Source organism: Brachionichthys hirsutus, chromosome 23 (assembly GCF_040956055.1).
Source record: "Brachionichthys hirsutus isolate HB-005 chromosome 23, CSIRO-AGI_Bhir_v1, whole genome shotgun sequence".
NCBI classification, from domain to species: Eukaryota; Metazoa; Chordata; class Actinopteri; order Lophiiformes; family Brachionichthyidae; genus Brachionichthys; species Brachionichthys hirsutus.
Window position 1 is genome coordinate 875,317 of NC_090919.1, and position 22,642 is coordinate 897,958.

The following is a 22,642-nucleotide window of genomic DNA, read 5'->3' on the forward strand; positions in this document are numbered from 1 at the left end:
ACTTAAAAAAAAAAGGAAAAGAAACACGTTACTGTGGTTTAATGAGAACAAGGCGCCGTCATTTAATGCACATTTGTAAATAGTTCCGCCTTTATGCGGTCTGTCACTCAGGATTTGTGTAAATTCTAATAATTTCTCCGATGTCCTTATTGAGAAATAAACATTGCTCAGAGCAGGATTTGGATGAGGAAAGGGATCTCAATGATGGATTATTTGAGAATAAACCTGATATAAAAAAAACCAACAACAACCTGCACATCGTGAAAAAAGCATGACTAAAAATCCTGGATTCTAGCCTATGTCGTATTTCCTTTCTGAAACCTCTGAAGGGAGACAAAAGAACCCGTTAACCTGGTTGTGTGTGATTCTTGTTGTTGGCTTTAATTTCATAAGAATTTAGTTCAATAGTTTAGTTTAACAAGTTCCACAGCGTCGGAACCAGCATGTAAAGACTTCATGGTGTGCTTTTATGCAGATGACACTTGGGTTTCCTTTCGTCTGCAACACAGATTTAGAAAGTTGTCGTATTGGATTTGAATGAAACGTTCTGATAAGATGGCCTGTCTGTCCACCAGGAGGCCGTTGACTCAAGCGCAACTCTTTTGAGTGAAGGAGAATGGATTTGTGACAACTCCGACACTAAATATAGAACAGGAGAATATAAATACGGTGATCTTTCACTTTTGTGTCCCCCCAAATAAAAGCCTTCAGAGTTGAGTTTTGCAGGGATCATGTGTTGTAATCGAAACAGCAGATTTTTGGTGAAGGAAGGGGGAGACAATGTTACTTGTATTAATTTTAGATAACAGTTTTATCCTTGGCAATTTTGCAAGATGTGACTCATCATTCTTTCAAAGTGATGCAGGGATCAAAGTTCACAGATGTGCCGGCGCTTCGGAGCGGCTGTCTTCCGCAGATTCTGCTGATCCGTCCCCATGTCAGTAAATTCTGAAAGTGCTGCAGCTGTCTTTGAATTCTGATGTCAAATCCCAAATCCCTTTATTCAAATAGCTCAATCAGAATAAACAATGGAATCTCTGCTTGCCAAACAGGCTTTGTGGAGGCTTTAAAAGGAAAGGAGAGCGTCCCTCCCTGGCTCACTGTAGTACAGAGTCCAATGCGGTAGCAGAGATGTGTTTAACGCCCGGCTAATGGAGCGCCATCGATATTCAAATGAGGTGTTGCTTCAAAGAAACCCCAACAAGGCCTTCTTGTCACGCTAGCCATTTATTTCCTTGTTTGTTGTCCTTTGAACTCGGTGGGGTTGGTCAATTAAGAGATAATTAAAGTTAAGCACTTAACTTTAATCATTACGTAATGTGTTGTACAGAGCAGGGAAGCACCAAAAATCCTGATTGGACTTCAAGTCTGGTTCCGTGATGGGCTCCAGTGAAACTGGAAACTTCTGGAATTGGGTCTGCCAGATCTTAAGGAATTGTCAACCAGGTAGGGCTATTAGTAACGCCTTGTCACTCCAGCCAATGCGATCCGAGCTGCCTCGCTATCTTTATTTTGTTTTGCTGCTTTGAGTTTTGTCAGGTTCAACCAAGTGACAAATGGAAAAACACATAACCCGAGCAAGTTATTAAGCTAAGCTCCATATTTCAGTGTTCTCACAATCTCTGGCTGAAAGGTGTAAACGGCCGTGCAGGCATTACCCGTAAAGGAACCACCTGGCATCAAGTCGGAGAAATACATGCCGGTAAAACTTTCTTGCAGGTCTTACATCACAGTATTCTAAAGGAAAATTGACTTTTTATAAAGCCGCCTTTCTTTGCAAGCACCTGAGGCGTGAAGGGAAATACGTATTCTGACATGCTAGCAGAGGGATGTGTTTTAGAAGTACAGTGTGGTTGTGCTCCTGAGGGCTAACGGAGAGGAATGCCCGGTGTGGTTTGGGGAATTGAGGCAGCAGGTGTGAGGGAAGACGTCGTGGGCGGCATACCATCAATCGCTGAGAGCAGGACTCTGGAATGGTCGTAGGCAATCACGTTGGCGTATCTGTTCTTTGGCTTGTTGACCTCCAGGTTGGAGTGCTCCCATGTGAATTGCTGGCCGGGATCGATGGACTGTGAAGTGGAAGAAAACGGTAGATTATTTAGCGCTTGATGAACATTTAATAGCAGCTCAATGCTAATAACAAACTCGACTGTGGGGCGATTGCCCGTCCAGTGTTTGTGCAAGATCAATACCAGGAAGCTGGCCTAGTGCCGAAATGAAAATCTGATCGATGGCAGTTTACTGACGTTTAAATCGGCCGCATAGCGTGCGTAAAAACACGAGATAGTTAGCAAGGCCTTGTTTGAATAAGCATGAATGAAGCAACTTGGAAACTTTCACTCTAATTATTTATTGGGAAATTTCACTTCAGAAAGAAGATTAATTTTGTATGATCGCCCTCTATTTTTTCCAGCCGCAGCCGCAGTCTTCAATGTGGAATGGGTTCTTTTACTGGGATACAGTGTTCCCATAATTAGGTTATTTTAGTGATCAAACCATATCTTGTCCTTGGTGTGAAATACACACAATCAGATTCACAAAAAGAAAACTTCCAAATTAGACACAAAGGAAAAACTGTCGTTCCGTCGGCTTCCCTTGTTTTAATTTTAAGACTTTGCGGCACAATCCGGAATACCACACCGGAGACTATAGCTGACCAGACTTTCCCATCCAGCCTCGCTCTCAGAGACTGATGATGGTCCCTCATCACCGATAAATGAACCATAAAATCTAATATCACAAAGGGAACATTCAGACATGAAAGATATTGTTTCATTTCACGCTACAGAGAAAATCCGCTTTTTACTTCTGCTTTTTCTTTAGTAAATCCAGAATGCTTTCATGTCCCAGTTGGACAGACTGCTAATCTCAATGCATCTGAATAGGATTCTTCTGTAGAGTAAAGCATTGGAGCAATAAACACGCAAAAAGAATGTTAATTGTTCATTTAATTGTTGGAACTTTAGAATGGCAGTAGGGCCATGGAAGGAAATACGTTAAGGCTAAGCCTCATACTTTATCAAAATATGCTGTAATGCTCATAATAAAAATCTTCATTTCATTGTTCGCACGAAATTGCTTTCCACTCCTCGAGTAAACAATATGAAATTGGATTTCAATGTACTTAAGCTGCAATAATGATTGGGCAGCTTGGCGGCCGCCCACGTGGTGACCTCGTAGATTTTGTAGTCGTTGCGCTGCCCGTGGAGAGAAATGGGTAGAGGAAAGGGTGACGCGTCCCATCTCGCACGATGCCCCTGAAAACACCGTGTGCTGATGTGGGGGGGGGGGGGGGGGTTCCACCGAAAGGATACATTCGACAACGCACAGATGATGGGAAGGAAATATTTACACCACGTCGACAGTCTTGGTGGCACTAAAATATTTTTTTTATTTCGGTGTCTTGGTCTGAAAACTTTATTTTATTATGTTCGCATAATGATAATAAAGTATCTTCAATTGAATCTGCATCAAGAATCGTGGCTTTTGCCTCACTTACCTCGTATTCCTGTGAAAACTTGAGGTTATCGTTGGCTTTTAAGCGCTCTTGATGATCTGCCAGGTCCAAGATTGGGATTGGTGGGTGGCTCGCCATACCTGTCAATCAAACGGTAGTTAAGTCGCCGGTCTGACGGGAAGTAAGGAATCGCCTAAGCAAAGGCTGACGGTGGATAATTAGACAAGCAGCATGTGTGTTTAACGGGGAATGGAAGAGTGGATCTTGTTAGGCTGGTCTGTTCACTCAAAGCATCGGCCATGCTAATAGAGAGACTGTGGAGACGGAAGCCAATGAGAAGTCGCCACTGGGACGCTCCCTAACGAGAGAGAAGAGTGTTATTCACAAGGGAGTCTGCTGTGGGTCGTTAGCATGACGCTAGAACACAGACACACACATCCAAAAAGAAACGGACAACAACAAAACGTCTGCTTAGAGCGATGACGTGTTTTCAGGCTCCGCCCCCCCCACCCCGCGATGGCAAAGCGTCAACACCAGGTGGATTAGATGGAAATGAGAGAACAAGACTGAGCATAAAAAGGAAAATAACCGAAATGAAGCAAAAAAAAAAGCGTAATCGAGACCGACTAACTTGATAAATGGAGGTTACTAGGGTTACGGGATACGCCTGAACCTGCGGAGGAAATGGCGGCGCAGTTAAATATCCTGCAAATGTTATTGCAGTGTGTTGAATATTTTCTTTTCAGAAAATGTAGGATTTGAAACTTGATGAATTATGTGTGTTGGGGGGGGGGGGGGGGGGTGCTCAACAGCGACATAGCTGTGCCGCCGGTGCCTACCCACGGCGTGTGGAGAGGAAAGCGAAAGGAGAAACCAGAAACGCGGGACCCTAACTTACTGAGCGTGCGGCCTTAAGTTCACTGCTGCTGTGGGATGAGGGTGAAGAACTCTGACGGAGTTCTGAATCCGCCGTGTCCGAAAACCTCCATCAAACAAACCCAGGTGCTGCCGTCCCACCAGGCGAGAGCCTCGCTCTAGCGTTCCGTCTCTTTCCAGCGTTCGCATGATGTTTCATTTCGGTTGCTGCCACAAGTAGGGCATTAGCTAATGGGAGTTGAGCCTCATTTTCCCACCCACTCTCACGTCTCTGAAAGATGGCAAAGGGTGTTTCTATTGCAGCCCTGCTCTCAAAATCCATTTCCACCACGGGGGGGGGGGCAATGAAAGTGCCATTTCCAACATGGTGTTGCTCCAACATCGAGCATCCTTAAGAAGGTCCTTAAAGAGGTGGCGAGTAGCGGAGGGAGGTGGGCTAATGTGGAAGCGATTTGGCACTTGAAAGTGGTCACACGGCAAGCATCCTTTTTCTGAGCGAGAGACGACAAAGACTGGTTGGGGGGGGGGGGGGGGGGGTGTAAATTATGGCTTGAAGAGGCGAGTGAAAGGGTATGAGGATGGATGACATCAGTGTGAATGTCAAAAGGGAAAAGTACCCCCCCCTCCAGGATGAAACAGCCGGTAATAGTCCGAACATCGTTGAAGAGCATTCATAAATATGCAGAATCTTTATTTATTTATTTTCCTTCCAAAAATGACCCCGGAGGGATAATTTATTTTTCTTTCATGCTGGCTGACCTGAGAAATCTGGCTTGAAGTCCAACTTCATCGTCGGTTTCTGAACACCTGCCTGAAAGCCGTGGGCAGTGGAGGAACTCAAACGACAGCTAAATGTGTCTCCCTCGGTCGGGACGGGGGGCAAAAAGGATGCATATCTCCTTTCCAGGCGATAAATGGACTGTGACGCCCATCTTATCGCCCCCCCCGAGAAACGGCCACAGGGAAAAGCACCGGAGGTTGAGTCTGCATATTGCATAGAATACGGACTCCTGATCCAGGCCGCGGCCGGTGTTTCCTCTCGCCTTCCCGGGCGAGGCGTTTCGCAGCGTCCTAGCAGCGCTACCGTTCAGCAGGACTTCCCTATGAATAAGTACGACACGTCTTGATGATCTGGAGGAGACAGCTGCCAAGAAACTGTCAGGCTTGCATTTCTGCCTCTTCATTTTCCACTGAGAAGAGCCTCCGGGGAGGAAAGTGTCAGTTTTGACCCCCCCCCCACCCCCCCATGCATTGCTTTAAGCACCTGTCCACTCTCTCGATTCACGCCAATCTAGATGTAGAGGTGATAGACTTTTTAGGACTTGACGGAGTTCAGGCTTCGTCCTTGGCTGTGCTCGCAAACGAGCAAACGACAGAACAGAAGCAAAAAAAAAAAAAAAAGATGACGTCTGGAATACTCACCAGGCGTTTGGAAGTTGAGCCGGCGAAGCTCCACTGGGTCGGTGGGGTGATGCAGCGGCATTTCCTTGTTGTTCGGGAGGCTGCCTTTTCGAGCTTCAGACTCGGCCCTTTTTCTGCGGAACAAAAGGCAACTTGTGATTCTTTTTGCACAACTTCACAGCTCGCCTTGTGATTATAGTGGTAGCGGGGTAACGATGCTGCAGTACATAAGGCTACAGGGGGCGGGCTAAATGCTGCAGTGCCAGCTACAACAATGCTGTCACGTTGAAGCCGTACTTAAGGCTGGCACTAATGCCCTATCATTTAACGTGGAGCTGCTCCTGTTGCTTTAAAGGGGGCAGAACAAAGGCATCGTTTACTACAAGGCTGCAGGACTCGATCGCATCGTGTTCAAGAGCATCTTCCTGTGTCTGCCTCCTGAATGCAGGTTTGAATTTGCAGAGCAAATGCTTTCTGACTCTTACCTGTCGGGTTTGCTGCTCCATTGGTCGGCAAGAAAAGAAATATCGACACATTAGACGAGAGCAACTTCGGCTTGATTGTTACAGAAAACTTCCGGCAGAATAAGCGCACGACTCGCTGCTTGACAAAAAAAACGATCAGATCTCAATTTGGAATTATGTGCACGATTAGTGATGCGTCACGTCGGTGATTACGCTCAATTATGCCACCTTGGGGATCTTTGTTTCATAACGTACAGTTTCCCACGGTCTGTGTGCTGTGTCTCTGGTGTTTCCGGACGCGTACCCCTCTTATGGACGAGTCTCTTGTGTTCAGTATTCTGATGACAGTCTGCGCTGACTCGTCACTTACTAATCTCACCTTCCAAAAATTACTTTGTGATGACTGCTGCGAGATCCGGCCGAGGACATTTGATTGAGCGAACGCCACAAATTTACATCCAAAGTGAAAAGAGACAAGCAGAGGACAGACGTCGGAGCGTGGATCCGTGCATGCCGCGTCTCGGGTCGCAACTCGAGCTGCTCCCGCTTGTGCAGTAGCTTGTTGTGAATGTGGCCGGGTGATTGGCCAGGGACTGTGTGTGTTTGCCATTTGATTTTAGCTTTGATAGCAATGTCTGAATAACTCATCTGAGAATATGTGTGTGTAGTGCTGCGAGTGGGGGGGGGTGGGGGGTCACGGACAGTCTGAGGCTCGCTGCGCCTCAGGATTAAGGCTCTTCAGCGCTCTAAATTCTCTACATGAATTCTAAAGGCACACGAATAAAGCAACGATGTTTATGGAGTGGGGAGTTTCCTTAATATCAATTACCCTGGAAGTTCCTCACCTCTTGTAGAGGAGGATGGCGATGACGATGCAAATGATGAAGACGACAGCGAGCACAGGTCCCACCACCCAGATAAGACCTTCCTCTTCGTCGATGATCGGCTGGGGGTCGCTGCCGGCTGACACGACCGAGTCGGAGTAGGGGCTCGTGGCGTACATGATCTGAGCCGGGGGGGTAGCAAACGATTGATCAGTCGTATCCCGGATATTATTGAAAATATAATCTTGTAATTTTGAATTAAAGTTTCAGCCTCTTAATCAAACTAACAAAAAAAGGTCACGCACAACAATTCAAGCTCCAGTTTGACCCAATCAAAAATGATCTTCAATAGCTCCGCCTTTAGGGCCGCGTTGATTGAACCATTCCACGTTATGAGAAAAGATTTATAAAAGTGTTCTTGTGGGAGGAGAATATCTGCTTAGAGCTCTCCATCCTCCACCTGAGCTCTGGGTCAGCGGCGAGCGAGTGCGGGGCAGAACTATAGACCCCGCGGCTCATCAAATCCATCATCACGCCTCCACCTGCCTAATCAAGAGGCTTCCTGGACTTCCATTCCGGGCAGACACATGAACACACACACCGGCAGCAGCCGGCGAGATAAGGAGGACTGCAAAGAGGATGCAATTAAAGTGGGGCGCCGTTATCACGCTATTCTCACCATCGGCTAAGTTCTTAAGGGGTTTCTCTCCCCGGAGCGGCAGGGGTCAGCTTCTCTGGCTGGCTGCAGCTTTTAAGGGTTTTATTTTTCCAATAGAGACCAACTCCGACCCTCCACCAGGAGGTGGTGGGTTTAACCCTCCTTATCTATTAGCATGTACCACTTTGAGCGCAAAGACCCCGAGGTCGCCTAGCAGAGGAGCGGACCCCCCCTCTGATGTCTTTAACAATGCAAGAAACGCGTGGATAGAAGCAGCCTCACGTTTTCAGATATGTCCAGAACGGCGAGCACAAAGACGATGTACTCCTGGCCATTCTGCAGTTGCCTGTTTTCAAAGTCGCCGTAGCTCTTGCCGTCTCCCAGCGTGAACTCTTTGGGAAGGTATTTGAAGTAGGCGGCGATGTAGGTGTTTGGCTCCGCCTGCCTCTGGATCCGAAGACCTCTGCTGGTTCGGTTTATCTCCCTCAGCAGCTACAGGGAGGGAGCGAGAACAGACGGCTGATTAGACGCGTGGAAACACAAATCGGTCTATCGCGCTCGCTCTTTTTTTATTTTCTGATTGCCGAGCTGAAAACGCTGATTGCAGGAGTGAGAACACGATAGAAGACATCAAAGACTAAAATTCAAAGACTGTCCAGACTTCCAGCATGTAGAACAGTCGATCAATAGTTTGCAATTATAGAGTCTCCAATGATTTTTGCTATATGAATTAAATTTACTGCCACTTCTAAATGGCTCTAAATTGGGTTCTTCCAAGTCTTCTCTGAAGGGAATAATGCACCAAATCATTTTTAATTCCAATTATGGTAATTTATGTTAAAACAGGAAGTAACGCCTTTTTCCCCCTAAAACAACAACAATGTTCATACGCCGTGTTCGCCCTTCGTACCGGACCGACCTGCACAAAGCGAGGATCACAATCATGCTAATCAGCCCTGCCTTGTTCGGGCGTCTCACTTCATATCTCTGACTCGTGTGCGTGAACGGCTGTGTGTGTGTGTCGCTGTCATTCACGTCGGGGTGTGTGCGTCCTTGTGTGTGTTCTGTTTTGGCTGCGGGGCTGTTGGTGCCGACCGATAACGTCTTCAATCATCTCCGCTGTCACCGCGGCTAAATCTAGCTCCCCTTGGGAAAACTCGTGAAAAGGTGCGAGCGCCAATATTGACAGAGAGAGGCGACTTTTGGGCAACTGGTCAAGGCCAGCGATACAGCCCGAGGGCGTGATCTGAAAAGCGCTCGCCAGATGACAAATGGCGTGTTTTCTTCCAGGTTCCTTGACGTGTGTTGTGCTTTTTTTCTACGAGAGGAATGGATGTTTGAAATTTCTAGTTTTCCAAAAAAAAGGGTCACAAAAAACAACAACTCCACCTCTAGGATGGAGAGGACGCTAAAGGTGGCTCTGGGTGCGTTTGATTCGCTGCGACCTTGCATCCAAAGGGGGAACGGCTGAAGTTTAAAGTTTACAATCTATCGCGAGAAAACTTTTGCTTAATCACGCCTGCATTGCACCGGCGCTCCGGAATCTCAACCGGCTAAATATAAGTTGTCGAGTGTTTAGTGCAGATGCAGGAGTCTGCCTTTCCCCGGAATGAGAACTGATGCAGCTCTTCAGGTAATTACCGCAGACACAAAGAGGAGGCGAGTGTGTTTGGTTGAGCTTGCGGTGCTCTCGATGCCCACTTCATCATCTCATTTCCATGTGAGAGGCGCTCTGCAGCTCGCGTCATCAAGCAACAAGACTCGTCTCCCGTAACTCCCGCCCTCTTAACTACCGCCACTCGTTTTATACAGCTTTCGGGAAAGATGTGCGGCGAGTGCCCCAGACTTCTTAGGAAGATAATAAAAAAGAAAAAACTGGAATGACAGAGAAATAACAAGTTTAACTTGTCTTTGCTGGTAACCGGACGTTCATACCTCCTCCAAATTCATCTCGTCGGGGTTGTCCCAGGGTTTAAAGAACTTGCCCGTGCGCTGCTTCGTCAGCGGGACCACCACCACGTAATACCCCCTGGAAAGGATAAAAAGTGCAATTATGATGCAAAGTGATGCGCTGCTCTGCTTGCATTCGTCCCTCGATTAGGATCCTGCCCCTCAATGCTTTCTCTGTAATTCAAGCTTGTTCAGTGAGGTTCGGAATATGAGCCCCCTCCACCAAGGGCTAATTAAGAAACCTCTGAATGCAGAAGAGATGCAGGCCTTCATAGCGGTCTCAGAGAGCGTTCTGGGCTCCTTGGTTGAGCTCCGTTCGCGCTAGCGCTAGACGGTGACGCAGGCTGATGTGAATGTAATTAGTTTAAGCTCTGGCAAAGGATCCAGACGGCCAGGCTCATCCAGCAGAATACAAAAAACCACAACAACAACAACAACAAAGCCGGGATTCAGCTGCTTGGCTTTGTGACAACCTGGGCTTTGTCGAGTGGCTTTGAGGAACTTTACTGGGCTGCAATGAGTTTTTATTTTAAGGTGGATTTCATCAAAGATGTTCCTCCGTTATTCTGTGAGCAGAGAATCAAAGATTTGGGCCTTGATGATTCCAGACTCACCTCACTCTCTCGGATGTCTGCACCGCCGGCAGCTCCACGGTGACCATACCGTCCGAGTTGGTCTTTCCAATCAGGTAGGGTTTGTTGCGAAGCACGTCCGGCGCCGTCATCGTGGAGACGCGATGCTGCAGACCTCCTGCGCTGTTGCCCCGATTGGTCAGGAGGAAGGAGTACTGCGTCTCGGGTTGAAGCCCCGTGATTAGCTTCTGCGTTAGCTTCCCGTCCACCTCCACACTCTGCCCGTTATCGTAGAGGATCTGCAGGACAACACATTTGGCATTTCACGGAGACGCTGAGGCCTGGGCTGTGCGTGCTAACTGTTGGCTCGGCGCATGGAGGGGCGTGCTCACGGTGAAAGGCTGAGCCGGGTTGTAGGTGTCTGGGATTTCCCAGGTCAGCAGCACGGAAGTCTTCATGGCAGCTTTCACATGGAAATTCTTTGCAAACACTGCTAAAAGAAAGGGGGAGCACGTGATTTAGACACAAAACCTCTTTCTCTGTCGCGCTAGACTCGAGGTCTTACCTGGAAACGTCTGCTTCCAAGCCAGGCTGAAACCGGTGCTACACTGAAACCCTGCCCTGCGTCTTACCTTTACCTACGCCAGCTTTTACATTAATGACTGACCTTTGCTTGCTTGACAAGACACAAAGAGACACACATACTTGAATGTGTTATTTTTTGTTGTTTTTTTAAAGATGGGGTTAAGAGCATATGTGGATACCAAAGTCCTCTGGTTGGTGCCACACTTCCTGCCGTGTGAGACTCAGAGAGTAAGTTGTTGTTGTTGTGGTTGAGTTTAAAGGGGACAAGGCTTAAAGAGTTCCGGGTCTGGTCCTACCTTGATCCAAAGGCTGTGTCCTGAATTGGACACTTGGGCTATAGGGACCAGAGCCTTTGCTGGTGAAGGCGCACATTTTAATATCAAAAGTTGTATCTGCCTTAAGGCCATCCAGGGAGACGGTGGATTCCGGCGCCGTGATGAAGAGTTCTGACGGACTGCGCGGGCTGTTGATGTCCTTGTACTGCAGCGCGTATTTCACGATTTGACCATTTCGCTCTGCCAACAAAACGGGCAGCCAGCTGACCTGAATGGTGGAGGTGGTGGCGCCCTCTGCTGCGATGCTCTGAGGGTAGCCGCTCGGCACGTCCTCGTTGGTGGTGACTTCTTTCACCGTCTCTTCACCAAAGCCCACCTTGTTACGCGCCGAGAGGCGGAACGTGTACGAGGCTCCCTTGTGGATCTCTTTGGTCGTGTAATGGTTCTCCCGCTCCGGGAATTCAATGACGGTTAGAGGATCCACGTCTTTGCGGCCAAAGCGGAGGCGGTAGCCTTGCAGGGGGCCGTGGGTTGACGCCGGGGGGTGCCACTGGAGGAGAGCGGTGCCCATGTTGGTCGTGCTGACCATTAGCCGAGGCTTATCGGGAGCTAAGACGAGAAAGTTACGGGTTATCCGATGGCTTCCTTTTAATCACATTCTGAGTAGGCATCCATTAAGGCTCTACCGGCGTGTGAAACTACATTCTTAGGCCGCAGAGAAAAGAGGCGACTGGAAGAGCAAGACGTGGGTGTCGTTCTTCAAAGTGCCTCGAGCGTTGCTGTGCCACACCGCTGGAGTTATCGCATTCAATTAGACGGCAATTAGCTGCATTTACGCTTTACATGCTTGATGAAAGACAATTTGCCTGCTGTATTTACAGTTTTTTTCTGTACCTTACGGGCTGCGGTTTCATATCAGAAATATATTTCTATGTAGATAACCACAGATTTCTTGGCTCCGGTGATCGTGGTACCTGCGCCAGTGGTGGTGATCAGTTTGGGCTTGCTGCGTGCACCGTCGCCCTTCGTCGTGTAGGCCGCCACGGTGACCGAGTATGTGGTCTCAGCCTGCAGCTCTGCGATGATCATTTCCTGGGAAGATGCAAAGTGAAGAAATGATTCACCAAAATACCTCCTTCGTGGTCGTAGGAATGTTTCAGGCTTACAGGTGATGTGCAAAGGATAACCGCCGGGGGAAACGAGGTCAGAGTGGAAGCTGAGCTACTCACATGTTCAGTTGAATCATCGTATTCCCACTGATTGTGATATCAGAGTGGGGGGGGGGGTGGGGGAGGAGAAAAGAAACAGCAAATAAGGCCCATGTAACACGAAGCAATATATGTGTGCAAACACAAATGGAATTTGTTTCTTGATTAAAAATAATTAACTTAAGCACCCGCTAGAATTGCATTTGCGGGATTAAGTTGTTTTAGAGTGGAAATAGCAGAGACTATGTAAAGGTGAGAGCGGGAAGGCAGTGTTCTGTGTGTGAGGGTGAAGTACCTGGGCATCATCAATCAGGATGTCCTTGATGACTGGCTGTCCTGTGGGCTCCCCATTAACCATCCTGACAAAGTGCACCTGGTACCCTCGGATCTGACCGTGCTGCTTGGTGGGCATCGGTGAGCGCCAGATCACTTTAATTGATGAGGAGTTGACAGCCTCCACCTCAACTTTACGAGGTGGCCCACTAGGAACTGGAGGGACACCATGGGATAGAAGAAAAAAGATCAAAATTATAGAGAAGCTCTTCACTTGTTTTTAAGATGTTGCCCAAAATCTGTAGTGGAAAATGCTGCAGGAAAAAAAAAAAAAAAGCAGCAAACTGCAACAAGCACTGCATGAGATCAATATTTCAACAATGGTAAGGGTTAAAAAAAAAAAACATCAAAAAGAGATCTGACATCTGATCTAATCTTGAAACATAAAAAAATGTGTATTTTTACTTATTTATTTATTTTAAACATGGAATAAAATTTCTCAAAATATAAAAAAAATGGAGCCAAAGTGGCGCTTCAAGTGTTTCTATTGCTTGAAGCGTTACAAGAATTTTGGCAATGGAACAAGGGGGGGAAAAATGATTCTATCACATGATCCAAAAATAAAAAATAAATGGCCTTCGAAAAAAAAAAAAAAAACATTCTTCCACCTTTTGTTAGTCCCACTGTCCAGAAAAAAAATGCTGCACAAAATATTGCAAAAACAACAGTTGGGACTGGAAGTCGGAGGCCCGCCTTTTGAAAACGCCATACCATGTGTTGAAATTGAGCAGCGTAGGGATATAAAAAAATAAAAATAAAAAAAGTCCAAAATGGGTCTGAACGGGTGGCCAGTCCTTTGAGAAGCAGGTGGGTGGGGGCAGGTAAGAAGGGGGTCGTAGATAAAGCTGTTAGTACTTGACAGGGTGGGTTAAGAGGTTCTGCATTTGCAGCTGTTGCTTTGTTTTTGTAGCGAACACATACCATCCTCCTCCGTGCGGATGAGCTGCGGTGGGCTTTCCGGTCCTGCTCCAACGTCCGTGTGAGCAGTGACCGTCACACGGTACTCTGTCCATTTTTCCAAGTTTTCCAAAAGATACTGGGAAGTTTCCGGAGGTATTTTGGAGATTTGGGAGGTGGCAAAGTCCTGTCCTTCGGTTGCGGCGTACTGGATGGCGTATTGCGTTATGATCCCATTTTGTAGTTCCATCGGGGGTGGCTGCCAACTTACCAGGATGTTGGTGGAGCCGGAGCTCCAGCACTTGACTTCCTGAGGAGGACCCGAGGGTTCTGGTTGGCCGGTCGGGTTTTGTGCAGGTTTTGTTTTTGTTTGGTCATTGTGTTGGATTTTATTCAGTTTTCGTTTTGTTTTTTGTTTGGATCGGGTTCATGATGATGATGATGATGATGATGGTGGGTTTGACCAAACAAAGCAAAAAAGGAGAAAATAAAATGAGACAAAATGAGCAAAAATCACAAGACTGGTGGAAATGTGGAAAAAAAAAAACACAATACGGAAATTCACAAAAAGCATTAACGCAAAGCGAAACACACTAAAGATGAATGGAAGGCGTAACCTACCTTTAGCCCCCCTCCCCCAAAAAAGAACTTCATACAAAAATATATAATTCAATCAATAAATTATTCCTCAGAACCCTTTCATATTAAAGTCCTAAAATATTTCACCAAAATGATACAAATTTGTCAAGCAGTTACCATCAATCCAAAAACATAAAGGTTGATGCTGGTTTAAAAGAGAAGAACGTCGTCTTTGTCACCAACCTTTCCGAAGCCTGTTGGTTTGTGGTAAAGGCCTGATTGTACAACAGAGAACTTCCCAGAGAGACATGACTGGTTTATTACATCCGACCACATTTGCATGCACTTTTCATTGAGCTTCATCCTATAGAATATAACCCCCCCCCGTCCAGGCAGAGATTAAACTACTGAGGCGTTCTCCACCTTTTCTTTCGCAGACCTCAGAGTCATGTTCGATTTGCAAATGCAGCAACTCTCTGTTCAGTTTGATTTTCTCTTAAACATTCCGATGCGTCTTTATTTATTTTTGTTCCACTCTCGACCCATAAATCTGAGGTCTTTTCGGGAGGAAGCGTCCCGAACGACAGAGACGGTGGATTCTTTGAGCTTTCTATGATATCGCTGCTGTGCCGACATTCATTCATCCAATCTTGGATTGAGGAGAAACACCAGCATTAGGGAAAATGCTCTTAGCAGCGTCGCCACATAGAAAGCTCAGACACAAAAACTTTATTCTCTGACTTCGGCCTGCATGCAATGTGGACGGGCGAGGCCCTTCCACTGTGACACTTCTGGATAAATGCACCTGAGCATTGGTATAAATAATTCAGAAGTTTATGACTTCTACGAGTCCAGGCTGGATTTACACAACAAAGGTGGAGGGGGGGTAACCTCCTTCCTGGGAATGCTGTCCATGCACCTTCTCAAAGTGAATGCTGCATGGTCAGGTCGACTTCATAAAACACGTTTTTACTTTCAGATTGCTTTTCAAATGCATTCAAGCTCAAAAGAAAGAATCTTATTTGCTTTATCTCTCCTTTCTGGAGTTTCTTGACTTTCTTGGGTTGGGGGGGGGGTCACATTTTGGATTCCGCATGACGTGTCGAATTTGGAATGCGTTTGAAAATGCGCTCCTTCGCCAAATAGTTTAAACTCTGTCAGATAAGGAGGGAGGACCTACGTGTCTGTGGAGTTTCTGCAGAAATCTCGCTGGTGTAAGCTCCGACTCCGTGTTTACTCCGTGCAGCCAGCCGGAATGTATAAATAGTGAAGGGCTTCAGCTCCTTAAGCAGGTACGTTGTTGTCGGCTCGAAGCTGATGCGTTTCTGCAGGGGGGGGGAGGTTCGTATTGTCAGTTTTTAAATGGACGGACAGCTGGGAATACGACAATCGGAGTGTCGAAGGTAAAACACAAAAATAGTTTCAACCCTTTACAATAAAGATTTGTCAAACTGAACTGACAAGTCTGTGTGGATTAATGTGAATGCAAAGCAACACAATTCAAGAGAAAAAGACAAAAAGGGCGATAATTACCTCCTCCTTGTCGTCCCTCTTCCTGTACAGGAGTTCATATCCTGTAATTTGATTTTCCTGTCCGGTCTGAGCGGGGGCGATCCAGGAAAGCAAAATACTCGTCTCCGATTTGGCTTCTCCTTTGAAATCGGTGGGTTGGGAGGGAACTGCGATGCGTGGAATGAGGAGAGGAATCCATCACTCTACAATCTGTCCGTATCGCAACAGTCGTGCAGACGCAGCAGAGCCGAACGCCGTTTGTGGTTCGGTAGGGGTTTGACCATTTGCTAAAATCTGTTCGCATATGGATTCTCTGTCAGTGGAAAAAAACAAAAACACACTTGCCTCCCGTCTTGGTGATGATCTGAAGGTCTGGAGAGAGAGGCCCGTCGCCCACCGAGGTGTACGCCAGGACCTTGATGTAGTAGGTCTTATTCGGGATCAGACCCTGGATGGTGACAAAGTTCGACCCCCGGACGATCTGCTTGTCCCAGAGGTTGACATGCTGCAAGGAGTCCATGGTGTAGTAGACTCTGTAGCCCATGATCTGCCCGTTGGCCTCCTCCGGTTCATCCCAGTGGATGACCGCCGTGGTGGTGCTCAGCATGTGACCTCTGACCTGCCTCGGCGCCGTGCTGGGCGCCTGCTCGGCCGTTTTGGCCTCGATGCCCTCACTGGGTGGCCCTCGCCCGATGTTGTTCACCGCCACCACCCGAAACTCGTAGTCCGAGTACGGGCTCAGGCCTCCCACGCTGTACCGAGTGGTGGCCACGCCGTCGATCTCCTTAAACGAGTCCTCCGAGTACTTTGACTTGTGTTGGATGATGTAGTAGGAAACCGGTTCGGGATTCCCCGAGTCCCAAGTCAACGTTATGCTGGTGGCTGTGCGCTCCGTCACCACGGGAATGCCAGGAGCCTTTGGCAATGCTGCGATTGGAATTATCACAAACATATGAGCACAAATGGAAGGCATTAAAAAATATATCTGCAAACAACAAAGAGGGAAATGTATTTTATGACTCGGTCCGTAGAGACTGAGAATTTGTAGGCAGCTGAATTATATTGATTACGTTAATTTGCCAGCTCATTGCATGAGGTGTATCTGAATGTTCTTTTTTTTAAGTGTACGGATGTGAGCTTAAAGGCTTGCTACCCCCCTGTTTAGCAGCAGAGAATGCCGCTGTTAATCTCACGTTTCCCAGGGTTTATCACTTTAATAATTTAACCGGTAAATTTATTGCTTTAATTCCCCACGCCGTGGCAGATGGCAAAGAATATTTCAGAGCAATATATTGTCTTTATTTGCCACCTGAAGTATGCTTCTGGGGGGAGGCTGCTGCCAGTCTGTTCTATTGTGACTAATATCTCTATGAAAAACAGAGGTGTGTGTGTGTGTGTGTGGGGGGGGGGGGGGGGGGGCTTTTTCCTGCTGTGCAGCAGTGTAGATTGGATTACACTCCGATAAGTAGCATGCCTACAGAGGACAGCGAACCAAACTCGCTCGCCGCCTCCCCTCCCAGACGCTCTCTGACAGAAATCGTGATCTCGCGGCTTTGTAGTTCTCCAGCTGAGAGATAAGCACTCCGATCCGGCATCTGAAGCACGCCGGCTGGTGCCGGGGCTTGTCTGAAGCTTTAAGGAATCATCCACTGATGCGTTATCGTGGCGAGGAGAGGTAAATAACTTTGTTTAAAGCGCAGGCAGTCGTCTCGACCCGGATGGTTTACCGTGAACATGAAAAAGGCTGCGAGTGCGTGCAGAACGCGGAACACTCCGAGCAGGTCCAACTGCGTGTTCTGTGGAAATATTCCGCCTTTAATTAGAAATAAGAAGTAACTCTACCTTTGACTGTTATCTGAGCCACAGCCTCTATGACCCCCAGGGTTGACATGGCAACGCAGGTGTAGTTGGCCGACTGACGGACGTCCGTGAGCTCCAAGACGTTCCGTCCAATGGGCATGTCGTCCTCCGGCGTGAGGTCTTCTGCGCCCAGCATCCACTTGACGTAAGGCATGGGAGAACCCACCGCCACACACGTGATGTTGACGCTGCCGCCGGGCATGATCTCGTTGTCCGTGGGCGGGATGGAGAACCGCGGCGGCACCCGTCGTACTGGCAAAAACAAGGCGAAGGCCGAGCAGAACGTGGATGAGAAACGTTTTAATTATCTTCAAAAGTTTCCAAAGTAACAAAAGAGAGGTGATTTGACATCAAATTACCAAAGATAATTCATGACTGATGATGCTGAAGTACGTTTGAGCCTAGACTTATGAATGAATGGGGTTAACGGAAATATGAGCGCCATGCATAAAATTAAAATAAAAACTGGATCACAATCGGCTCAGTTCTACAGAACGGCGCCGTGCTGGAGGAACTTCCAGGACGAACGCTCCCAGCAGATTTGGGGAAAACTAGGGCTGTCAAATGCAATGGTGGTTTTCATTGGGATTGGGTTTCATCAGCCTAGATCGTCTCCAGATCCTGATAAGGGCCGGTCTGCAGCGCCTTTCAGCCGGATACGCGCTGAGCTTTGCACTGGTAGCCGACACATGCTGGTGTTTCTCATTCAATATCTAACCAGTCAAATGTTATTTATTCACAATTAACTACATCTGGACTTAAAAAAAACAACTTAATTGACAGCCCCAGTAGAAGCACAGTTAAAATGTCAAAGACAACAAAAAGGGCGACATTTTCTGAACTTAAATATTCTGATATCCACCGTGCACATAGGCAGTTTCATGTCCTTCTGAAGGGGATGAAGGTCTGTCGTGCAAACAAGGAGACATGACTTAGCAAGGAAACATCTCGGGGAGCCGGGGGGGGGGGGGGGGGGCTCGAGTTGGGCATGGACATCTTAGCATCAGGGCTAAATGACTGGATTAGAAAGGTCTACGGAAATCAAGGCTATTGTCACATTTAAATGGAGATTACGCAATAGAGTTATGTATATTTTTGTGTGACCCCCATGGATCTGCTAGCACGACCGCAGACAGGGTTAGTGTTGGTCTTATAGACCAGGGAAAGGGCATGAGCAGATTACGACAATGCAAATAGAGACACCACAAACATGCAAATATTGTCGGCACCACCTCAAAGATGCAAACATGCACCACCTGTTGGATGGTCAAGCATTCTGACAAGGACATAGGAGGAAAATGAGCAGCGGATGTGCGAAGATGACAGAAATTCTTGTACATTTAAAATAAAAATGTGACTTTTCTTTGAAGCAGACAAATGAGCCACTTTTTTTTGTGTGTTCAAAGATTTAAAAACCCACCAACCTTCTCGCAGCTCTGAGGGATGTAGGGAAATTGTTGCAGAATAAAATTAAATAAGGACAGGAGAAAAAACAAGGGAAACACAGAGAGTAAAAAGGCCATGTTTTAGGTGTTCAAATGCTCTTCAAACAATTCGAAGGACCTTCTGGCGCTGGAGGGGCCCTTTGTGTCTCGACGGCATCCAGATTACTAAACAATTCTGACCTGTCTGAGCGATACCAACTGATGATTACAAAACTAAACGTATAACACTGATTGAATTGTATTTGCTTTGTGACTCTGTTTTTGCAAGTCAGTCCTTCAAGTGTTGGTGAAGGGAGAATAAAAGGCTAGAAAGGCTCTGTTGGGGGGGGGGGGGGGGGGGTTGGGGCGGCACGACTGATGGAGGCACTCTGTCCACCCTTGAGCGCCACCGCCAATCAGGTTTGAAAGGCAAGCAGCAGATAAACACAGCAGGCGGTCCAGTCGTTGGAGTTAGACTCAGGATAATCAACAGAAAAGCATCACAGATCGGATACTGGAGGTTCGGTTGAGTGCGGGTAAGGCGGATGCAACAAAAAAAGGAATCTCAAAAATCAAACGAATCATACTTACAAAAGGACGTGGCCCCTGCAAACGTTATTGTCCGATTCGAGAAGCTCAAAATCAGCATTAATGTAGCGTTAAAGAACCATGCTAGAGTTGTTAGCGCGCCTCTCCTACCTCTGACGTATAAATTTGCTGGGGCAGAGTAACGGGTTCCGTCGTTGTTGGTCGCCACACATTCGTACTTCCCCTGGTCGGACTCTTCGCTCTGCTCTATCTGGAGGGCTCCTGGTTGGGAATAGCAAACGGGATGGCGGCGTAGGATTGGTTAAAATGACGTTGATCGCATCAGGATCACAGACACTAAAAGGAACTTGTTTGACCAACAGCGACCTTCATTTCGACTTTTGCTTTACAGTGGACAGCAGTACAAAAATATCGTCCTTCTAAAAGGCCTAAAGAAACGAGACGAGAAAAAAAAACATTTTCAACCAGACGCAAATTAAAAACTCATCTAATATCTTCTGTCTAGATATTTACCAGGTTTTTTTTTCCCGTATAGAAAAGGCTTGTTTAATTATAAACCTATAAAAAAATATTTAAAAAAGAAAAGAAAAAGACACTCATCGTAACGCCAATGTGAAAAAGATATAATGATTTCACTTTGGAAAAATAGGGTCGAGCCGATCAATATATACAACATGTCACTGGACTGGTCAATATGGGGATGAGTGATACTGCTTCAGGGAAACATGGATCAAACAAAAGAGGTTAACAGTATAAGAAAGCCGCATAACAAGGAAAGACAAATTGAAAGAAAGAAATTTAGGTAGGCTATGAATTTTAGCATATTCAATCACAGATCAAATGTAACATCCACCTAGCAGAATTAAATTGGGACTTCATCGAGGTGAAGTAGTAAAAAAAAAAAAAAAAAAAAATGCAGCGCATACAAAAAAATACAAAAATGCTGCTCATACATGTAGAAAAATGTTAATTGTGCTATCATGTAAGTGAAAACCACCACATTACCCTCTGTAACAAAAGTTGACATGCAGATCTTGGCAAGAAATGTATGTCGGCACAACTTACAACCTTCTGACAACCCTTAGCTGAAAAATAAAATGCAATTGTATTAGAAGACAAAATTCAAAATTTTGGCTTGAGCCAACAAGAAAGCATCCGACCACTGCATTAGCTTGTGAAAGCTACAAAAGACACCCATAAAAATCCACCAATGGGATCAGCAGTGTGGTGTCACATGACCATGGGGAAAAAAATTGATTTTATGCATTAACATCTCTCCAGCTTCATGTCACGCGGCAAAAATGAGCCAATCGGGTCCTCGCCAGACTCTACTGTTTGCCTTCCCCAAACCCTGAAGAAAAAAAAAGTCAAAAAGTAAAATAGTCTCCAAACCCAACAAAAGTAAGAAAAATAGGTGAAAGAGAAAAAAGCACCGTAGAAACTTTATCAAAAAAGTGGTTGTTTGGGCTTTTTTGTAGAGATACAGGAGAGGAAAGCAAATAGAAGAAATGGGGGGGAAAAAAGTTTGCAAAGATAGAAAGAATTCTTTGGGAGAACGAAGCAGAGGAGAGGCAAAGTTGTCTTCAGCATGCCTGCGTGATTCCACAGCATCTGTGCGGTTTTTTTTTGTGCTGAACAAGAACAGCTAAGGGGGGGAAAAATGCTTGGTTGTTTTAGTTGGACAAAAAGAGGGGACACATGATTCGCTATGGCCAAAAAGAAAACAAAAATGAACGGAAAAATATAGCTTAAAAAAATAGTCATTGGATATGCTTATTTGAGCCAGGGCAAGCATATCACAACCGAGCTAAACAGGCTCTTGGAAACAGAATACAGAAGAGTAAATAAAGCATAGACAAAAAAAGATGGGATACAAATTTAGTCAACCAAACGGGAATAAATCAGGAAGGTCCGTACGAACGTAATGGGATTCGGTCTTGGTAAACAGGACAAAAATGGAGGTGATTCAAGTGAATGGATGGGTTGACAGCAAGAATGAATTTGTATTACTTTCATTCTGTGAACATCAGTTCAGCACTCTTACCTCTTATTGGTGTACCACCTGGGTGGATAATATGAATGCAAATAAGATTAGAAAGAAGAAGCATTAGTACGAGTAGATAGAGGCTGGGGGCTTTGGAAGAAGAATCAAATTAGATTTAACAGGGCACGTAAAAAATAAAGGTACTGGAGGAAAGAGAGAGATAGAGAGAGTGAGAACTTTTCTGTAGTGAGAAAGACAGAATTCATCATAGAAAAACTCAGAACTTGTACATTGGTGTACCAAAAAGGGGGTGTGGGGTGCCATTTTGGAAGTGGCAATGGCTTCTAAAGACCATCTACTAAAGGGGAAAGACTTTTAAGGACTTTTTAATGTGAGCAAAAGACAAGTTTTTTAAAAAACCCAACAATTTGAGATCCCTTTTGGTTGATGTGAGCTGGTCAACTCCCTAAAACTCTTTTCCGTACCTGCTTTGCTGGTGTTAAAAGGTTAAGTAAGTGATTCAGTTGTGGGTCAGTGAGTGAGTACAGAAATGTGACAAGACTTGGCGATGCTACTCCAGATAAAGGTAACGCTAAAGCAAGGCTAGGTAGGAGGACGCCTGGACACCTTTGGGTGAGTGAGGATTGTGTCTCTAGCCGTAGCCCATAAACTACTCTATCTGTTAGTAAAATGCATGCCATGCATTTTAATAGTTGTTGGGTATATGGAAATTAGTGGGAGGGGAGTGATGTGTGCTTTAGAGCTAAGCACTTACCAAAGGATTCTGTAGATTTAAAAGTATAGAGAGAAGAAAGACAGCATAAGAATATGATTATATTCTTTAAGTGAGTTTAGTTGACAAGGTTTTCGTTAATGCTTAAAAAAAAAAGAAGCGGTTAATTCTACACAGTTCTGTTGAAAACAAGTCAGCATGGAAGTGAGGTTAACAAAGGACAGTTGTGAAATCTGTAAAGACAGGCGGTCAAACATACAGGTTACAAGTAGTGGTCCTAGCGGGTTGCCGTTAGCTGATACACAGAAGCTAAAAGCTGTGATTTATGGAACAGTTTTAAAAGTAGAGTAAATTCTTCTCTTTCACACTCTGGGTATTAGGGTGAGTAAGTATATTAGGGTATGTCACAGCCAGTAAAAGCAAAAGCAGGGGCAAAAAAAGAACAAAAATCAAGTGTTAAGGGGGGAAGCCCGATGAGGGTTTAAGCATTACTGTGGCTGA

General features: G+C 46.1%; 1 protein-coding gene across 1 annotated transcript in view; it reads right to left on the reverse strand.

The window, feature by feature from the left end:
• LOC137911310 (receptor-type tyrosine-protein phosphatase delta-like) overlaps positions 1-22,642 on the reverse strand; it is a 57,865-nt gene that overhangs the window by 10,095 nt on the left and 25,128 nt on the right. The window contains exons 5-27 of the mRNA XM_068755663.1: positions 22,184-22,192; positions 21,469-21,486; positions 19,575-19,685; positions 18,876-18,887; positions 17,434-17,703; positions 15,937-16,518; positions 15,613-15,758; positions 15,260-15,404; positions 13,525-13,830; positions 12,566-12,759; positions 12,292-12,318; positions 12,037-12,154; positions 11,084-11,671; positions 10,595-10,695; positions 10,245-10,501; positions 9,616-9,709; positions 7,963-8,172; positions 7,044-7,204; positions 6,220-6,231; positions 5,756-5,868; positions 4,089-4,130; positions 3,500-3,597; positions 1,946-2,069 (exon numbers count right to left, since the gene is read on the reverse strand). Of these exons, the coding sequence (XP_068611764.1) occupies positions 1,946-2,069; positions 3,500-3,597; positions 4,089-4,130; positions 5,756-5,868; positions 6,220-6,231; positions 7,044-7,204; positions 7,963-8,172; positions 9,616-9,709; positions 10,245-10,501; positions 10,595-10,695; positions 11,084-11,671; positions 12,037-12,154; positions 12,292-12,318; positions 12,566-12,759; positions 13,525-13,830; positions 15,260-15,404; positions 15,613-15,758; positions 15,937-16,518; positions 17,434-17,703; positions 18,876-18,887; positions 19,575-19,685; positions 21,469-21,486; positions 22,184-22,192 (3,738 nt within the window). The remainder of the gene's footprint in view (positions 1-1,945; positions 2,070-3,499; positions 3,598-4,088; positions 4,131-5,755; positions 5,869-6,219; positions 6,232-7,043; positions 7,205-7,962; positions 8,173-9,615; positions 9,710-10,244; positions 10,502-10,594; positions 10,696-11,083; positions 11,672-12,036; positions 12,155-12,291; positions 12,319-12,565; positions 12,760-13,524; positions 13,831-15,259; positions 15,405-15,612; positions 15,759-15,936; positions 16,519-17,433; positions 17,704-18,875; positions 18,888-19,574; positions 19,686-21,468; positions 21,487-22,183; positions 22,193-22,642) is intronic.